The sequence below is a fragment of the Halichondria panicea genome, chromosome 9, assembly GCF_963675165.1.
Source record: "Halichondria panicea chromosome 9, odHalPani1.1, whole genome shotgun sequence".
Taxonomy (NCBI): domain Eukaryota; kingdom Metazoa; phylum Porifera; class Demospongiae; order Suberitida; family Halichondriidae; genus Halichondria; species Halichondria panicea.
The window spans coordinates 2850044-2856854 of NC_087385.1; the positions used below are offsets into that span (position 1 = coordinate 2850044).

General features: G+C 39.1%; 1 protein-coding gene across 1 annotated transcript; it reads left to right on the forward strand.

Annotated features, from left to right (window-relative positions):
• Window positions 1-1818: 1818 nt before the first annotated feature.
• Window positions 1819-5481, forward strand: LOC135342112 (uncharacterized). The gene is made up of 3 exons (XM_064538808.1): window positions 1819-3494; window positions 4293-4409; window positions 4987-5481. The coding sequence occupies exons 1-3, from the start codon at window positions 3474-3476 to the stop codon at window positions 5341-5343; spliced, it is 495 nt and encodes a 164-aa protein (XP_064394878.1). The 5' UTR covers window positions 1819-3473; the 3' UTR covers window positions 5344-5481.
• Window positions 5482-6811: the final 1330 nt, after the last annotated feature.

Below are 6811 nucleotides of genomic sequence, written 5' to 3' on the forward strand. Positions count from 1 at the left end.
CACTAGGTCGCCTCCTCGGCCTGGTATTGAGCGTGAATCTGGGCATGTGCTGTATTTGCTCCACCTTTCTGAGCGAATACCTGAGCAAGGTGGAGTGAATAGAAACACTAATGGTGTACCGTATAGCGGGTAATTTTCGGGGGACAAAATATTCGTGGTTCAGCAATAGACATTAATTTTCGTGGGTAATATTTTCGTGGTTAGAGCTTGCACTGCAGGTAAAGGTAGGCAAGGTCGCTTCATTCGTGGGTAAAATATTTGTGGTCAGACCTCCAACCACGAAAACCATGAATATTTTGCCCCACGAAAATTGCACGCTATACGGTATGTAAGCATACTTACTCTGTAAAGTCACCGTGATCACATCCATGTCATAGGTTAACTTTTTTTGAAAGTTTAGTTTGTCAGAGATATACAGTGCATGTAACCTAGAGAGTAGAATACCACAAATTTGTGAGTACAGTAGACTCTCGTTAATCCGGTCACCCTTGGGACCATGCAGCTTGGCCGGAATAGCGAGGTGGCTGTATCTCAGGAAATAGCCGCGGCTTAAAATTACCTTACCTCGAATCTATTGCGGTTCTTGTCTCGAGGATGATGAAGGATAATGTTCTCATTTAAGTGTAATCCAATTTTAACCCAAAACGTTATATCCGGCCGTAATATACGTATAAAATTACATTGAAAACCTTATTTGGGACAGCCAGCACTGGCCGGTAAACAGAATAGCGAGTGGCCGTACTTCAGGGTGAGTTTTGTGCAGTAAACACAATTATAGCTAGCATTCCGTGACAAGCCAAATGGCTAGTATATCGAGATGGCCGTACTTCAGAGAGCCGGAATAGCGAGAGTCTACTGTAGTTGTACTTAGTTTATCTTGAGATTGGAACATTTCTAAGAAATGATGCTGATATCAATGTGTAGATGAATGAATAAGCTACAAACATACTTAAAAATATTTCTCTAAAAAATTGTTATAGTGGAAAATCATTGAGGTGAACGGGGATGATTGTAAAAAAATGTATGTAACATCAATTATCTCTGAAAGTAAAGTGTTTCTGGAAAAATTGCTTCTACCAAAAGATAGACAATTTATTAACAATACCGTATAGCGTGTAATTTTCGTGGGGCAAAATATTTGTGGTTTTCGTGGTTGGAGGTCTGACCCCACGAATATTTTACCCACGAATAAAGCGACCTTGCCTACCTTTACCTGCAGTGCAAGCTCCAACCACGAAAATATTACCCACGAAATGTCTCAATATTGCTGAACCACGAATATTTTGTCCTCCGAAAATTACCTGCTATACGGTACATGTGTAAAAAAATTAGACCTTAGCCGAAAACTTTACTTGAAATCTCTCCCTAAGCGAAAAGGCACCCGTATGAAACAGCGTGTGTACTTATGTAAACGATTTTAATCCATGCATATGTTAGCTCAACTATCCACTGATGTTATGCCAGAGTTCCAGACCTTAGCTGACTTCCTCCCTAAGCTTTTGCTCACTATAACAATTTGTTGCTGTTGTAAAAGCAACCACATATCCACCACCTTAGGTTGCCATGGAAACATTTGTGGATATGTTGAAGCTCAAGTATTCACCTACACTTTGGTATCATTAAAATTTCTTAGAAATGTTCTAATGTCAAGATATTCACATTTATGTACCAAAATTCACAAATGTGTGGTATTCTACTCTCTAGGTTACAGGCACTGTAGAGAGTGTGAGCTGACTTGTGTGAAGGAAGAAGGAGTATCACTCTTCATGTGAAAGAACAGACCTAGGTTCTCAAGTTTCTGCTAACAGTACAGTTAAGTTGGCTACCGTTTGATTGACTACACAATAACAGTATAAGCGCTTGATAGGACCATTGATTGCCAGCTAGATACACCTGGTAAAGTCAACTCTCAGACTCTGGCCATATATCGCTTGTATACACTATGCTCAGCCTGAGCCTGAGGTGGTTGGGCTTGGAATGTATTGTCTCAAGGTGAACGCGAGCGATATAAATCAATACAGTAGACTCTCGGTCACCCTTGGGACCATGCAGCTTGGCCGGAATAGCGAGGTGGCTGTAGCTCAGGAAATAGCCGCGGCTTAAAAACTACCTTACCTCGAATCTAATGACTACTTTTGCGGTTCTTGTCTCGAGTATAATGTAGGATAATGAATCATTCTGTTCTCTATTTAAGTGTAATCCAATTTTATTTGCTAAACCACACCCAAAACGTCATATCCGGCCGTAATATACGTATAAAATTAAATTGAAAACTTTGTTTGGGACAGCCAGCACTGGCCGGTAAACGGAATAGCAAATGGCCGTACTTCAGGGTGAGTTTTATGCAGTAAAGATATAGCTAGCATTCCGTGCCAAGCCAAATGACCGGTATATCGAGGTGGCCGTACTTCAGAGCCGGAATAGCGAGAGTCTACTGTACACCCTTTCATCATTGGAAATTGTACACTATAAACTATAAGCCCAATATCAAGATTATATTTTCTTCATTTTCAAATGATACTCACCATCAGAGGGCATATAATAATATTATGTTTAAGTGTCGGAGGGGTCTTTGAGAAGCATGCATTAGACAATAAGGTTCCCGGGTTTTAGAGGCGAAACATGGATGGTGTCAGAGCTACTACCGTATATAACATGTAGAGGGTATAATTATTTCGAGGGTATAAAATGTTCGTGGTTTTCGCGTGTACCGCGAACATTTATAACCGCGAATTTAATATCACATGCATGCATGCTGCAAAAAGGCTGCTATTCCACGAAAATTAAATCCGCGAAAACCTTTCTAAAGGCATTTCCACAATTATTTATACCCTTGAAATATACCCGCTATACGGTATATAGACTTCATTGTAGAAGAATCACGTGAATCGGTCCGTTGCCAATCCCTTTCTCTTCAATCTATGGTATTACTAGAATATTTTGCAAGCATCAAACATAATTATGTGAACTTTGCGAGGGTTGATCAATTCGCAACAGTAAAATCGCAAAAGTACTGGTTAATACACACGATCCTTGAATGAGCAGCTGAAACGCAGTTGTCAATCCATGGCTCGTATAGACACTTTTAATAGATAGCTTAGGTGCAGTCTACTATAGCTTAACTATATTCAGGGCCACACGAAGATTACAAAAAAGGATACTGAAAGCTCACAAGCTAGCTGTTTTCCTTGCAATTGGCCATTTAAGTACATATACTTTTTTTGCGAGTGTTTCCAGGCCTGGAACGAAAAACGTTTCATATAGCCTCAAGTATGGTAAGAAGTATCCTATAAGAGCAAGAACACAGAGCTAGAACTATTTTTAAAATGGTTACTGGATTGCAACACACCAGTAAGAGCGTGGAGCGTTCCTTATATGGAAGATGTGTACACACTGTGGTCTGTTTTACTACGTAAGTGTATGAGCATACATGTATAAGGATAAGGAACCAGGCACTCCTGAAGGAACCCACAATGCTCAACACCTTTCATCAGGTGTGGCAAGGATTCTGCAAACTCTTGTGTTGTTTCTAGTAACTTGATGATCGCTCAGAGCTTTCATTGGAAGATGTTTTGAAGATTGATACTAGTCATGCTAAGATTTTACAACGTCCAGTAGACTACATGAAGTGGTATCGAACAGAGTATAGGTCTGAATTACGGCTCCTGAAGCATTTGTGCTTATTATAATATGGGAATACAACATTAAATATTATTAGCCGTACTTCTATAGGTTTGGCGTATATAAGCAATATTTGATAGTAAGATGATACAGAATCCACGTAGTAAGATGCTCCATCTCCTCATGTACGTGCTTCTGATAATATCAATCACCTGGTCAATATACCTGGATGATATCAAGAGTTCATTAGGAAGAGTACGGGACTCCAATAGACGTGTACAGGAGGCATTCTATCTGACTTACGTCACTACATGTTTTTGTATTATAACCGCAACCATTTCAGGTATAAGGCGCTCACAGATAATAACCTAGGAAAGGCCAGAGTAACATGATAAATTGCAAATTGAGATTTCACAGTTTAATACAACAGCATGTGGTTATGACGTAGGTTATACGATTTTAATTGGAGTTGCGTACTCTTCCTAATAAACTCTTGATGATATTGATTACTCAGGATGCAACCTCTCACCACCCCATTGCTTTTATAAGAAACTGGAGTGCATTGATACGTGGTGAATCCCAATGCAGTTGCGTAGAATGATTGGTCCATTAGGTTACACAATCAGCAATAAGTAGGTTATTACATCATGCCCTGTGCATTTATTTTACAGGACACAGCGATGGCCTACCCAGGTGAAAGCTATAAAATGGCAAATTACGGGTGGAAAAACTATACACCAGAGCAAGCAAAAGAACAGTGGAGAGAAAGTGTGCATCGAGAAAACAAGGTGTCTATATAATTATACATGTACAAACAGCTCTTATAATGTTTACATGGTGCCGTCATGCCTGTTTAGCAAACTAAAGTCATTTAATCCTCTTACCACGCACACAAACCGTGTTATGCTGACAAGTTATGCGACTGAACGATTATTTTCCTTTCTCCATGCACTAGCTCATAGCTTGCAACCTATAGTTATCAGGGTGTCATACAGGATTTTGAAGTAGAGGGGGAAATAAGGCATGCTTTGCCAGAACATTTTGCTAAAAAAAAGGTCACCTTACCAGTCCTGAATGCAGGAAATTGGAGCCAGAGATATCTCCCCACCCTTGTATGACACCCTGGTCATGTACCGGTTAGTGTACTAACCGTAATTATTACTTGCATTTAACATAGAAATCTACAGCCAAGAACAGTCTAGAGTTGTAATTCCCTCTGATAATTATGTCAATATTCATTGCTATGCTAGCATAGCATAATTATCTGATTCTGGTGTGACATATAATTATATGAGGCAGGACATGTGCATGGAACGTTTTGGAACCAGCTGAGTCAATACTAAATAAATGGTTATTTTGTCATAGATTGCTAAGTACCACTCAGCTGAGTCAGCTACCAGAAAATCTATGGAAGATTCAAGTAGTGACACAACTAGATCTACGATCAACTACTTCGATAACCAGAAGACGTATACACTTATGTCAACGTACGATCGCACATTTCACATCAAAGAAGGTTACTGCATGAAGTTAAAGAGAGATGATATGGAGCACACGCAAAGATTGAACGTTCACGCTGAAGAAGTGAATAAAGATGTCCCAATCGTGACATCATCGGAGTACGGTCACAGACCTCCATTGGAACATCCACACAGGAAGCATGTACGAATTGGACTGGTACAGAGAGAGTTTTATAGATCCTGTGGAACTAATATTTTATGAACCTAACTATAATATTGTACTTTACTTTAGAAACAGTTTAGTTAGTTTTGTGCTGTTACCGTTGTGTACCATTGTAGCGGTATACACTTTTGCAGAAAAACCATTAGAAAGGATTTCGCAGATTAAATGTTTGTAGAGTATCTGGCTTTTGGTGCATGCATGTGATATTAGTTTATACCCTCGAAATAATACATGGAAGGTCTCATTTCCAAGCCTGTTCACTTAGAGACCTGCTTCATGGATGCAAGCGGGTCTATTTTTGTGCAATCTAAATCCCACAACTCTATAGTCTATACCCTATATAATACTTATTTGTTATCACAACTTACCAGTGCCTAACAATTTCCCTTTGAGTTTTAAAACTCCCACTCTCCCTTAAATTTCATTGTTAAATATATTTACCGGCCTGCCGTGAAACATAATAATAAATGGCCTAATATGCATTTGAAGTTATTATTGCCTCAATTTTTTAGCGCACTTCCTCTGGAGGTAGTTTGAGTGCCATGCCCACTTTTCCTACCTACATACTACATTTGGGGTAACGTAACCTTATAATTTATGGTAAGCTTATAACCTTCCAATAAAGGACACTTCCCCAATAAAGGACACTTCAGAATAACGGCACCAACTTGTCCGTTATTTGGAGGTTCCACTGTAGATAAAATAAAAACACATACTGTATTACTAGAGTGTTTTGCGAGCATCAAATATTTGTGAACTTTGCGATGGTTGATCAATTCGCAACAATAAAATCCGCAAAATCTAAATCATTACTAGTAAATACACGATCCTTGCCAGAACGCAATAGCTAGATCGCAAAGGGTGCTCATTTGCAAAGTTTTTTACCCGCAAAATATTCTAGTAATACGGTAGTATATACAGTGTAAGATTTGATTTGAAACAGAATTAAGGACTAGAAAGTACGTGGGAGATTGTTCCAATTTGGTATTACATCTAAGGGGACACATCCAAAGTACTTCTGCATTTTCTAATGATGCTTGCATAACCATTATGAGAGTATACATGTAATAGGCAGTTTTGGAGTTACAGGTCAGTACGAATCATACAAACATTTGTAGGCCTGACGAAAGTATACTGGTAGTTTGTTACTCCTTGGCATTCTACAGTGTAATATATAGCATGTGGCCATTATTTATATAGTTACATGTGCAACGACATGGGGCCTATGTTGTGCTTTGGAGGGAATAATAGGCGATTTGAAAAGGATAATGGTGTTAACTTGAGCATAACAGAATAGCATAATCTACCAACTCCTATCCCTCATTCCAAAATGCATGTACTCTATATATTATGTATGTGGGGGATTGAACATCATCCCACGGCCAGCGATGTGAACAATTTTGCCAGGATTACTCTCACCAAATGTCTTGTTTCCACGCTTTTTGGTGTTTACCCTGGTCCCTGGCGACTTTTTACTTAATATAGCAATTTTTTAGTCAGTATAATA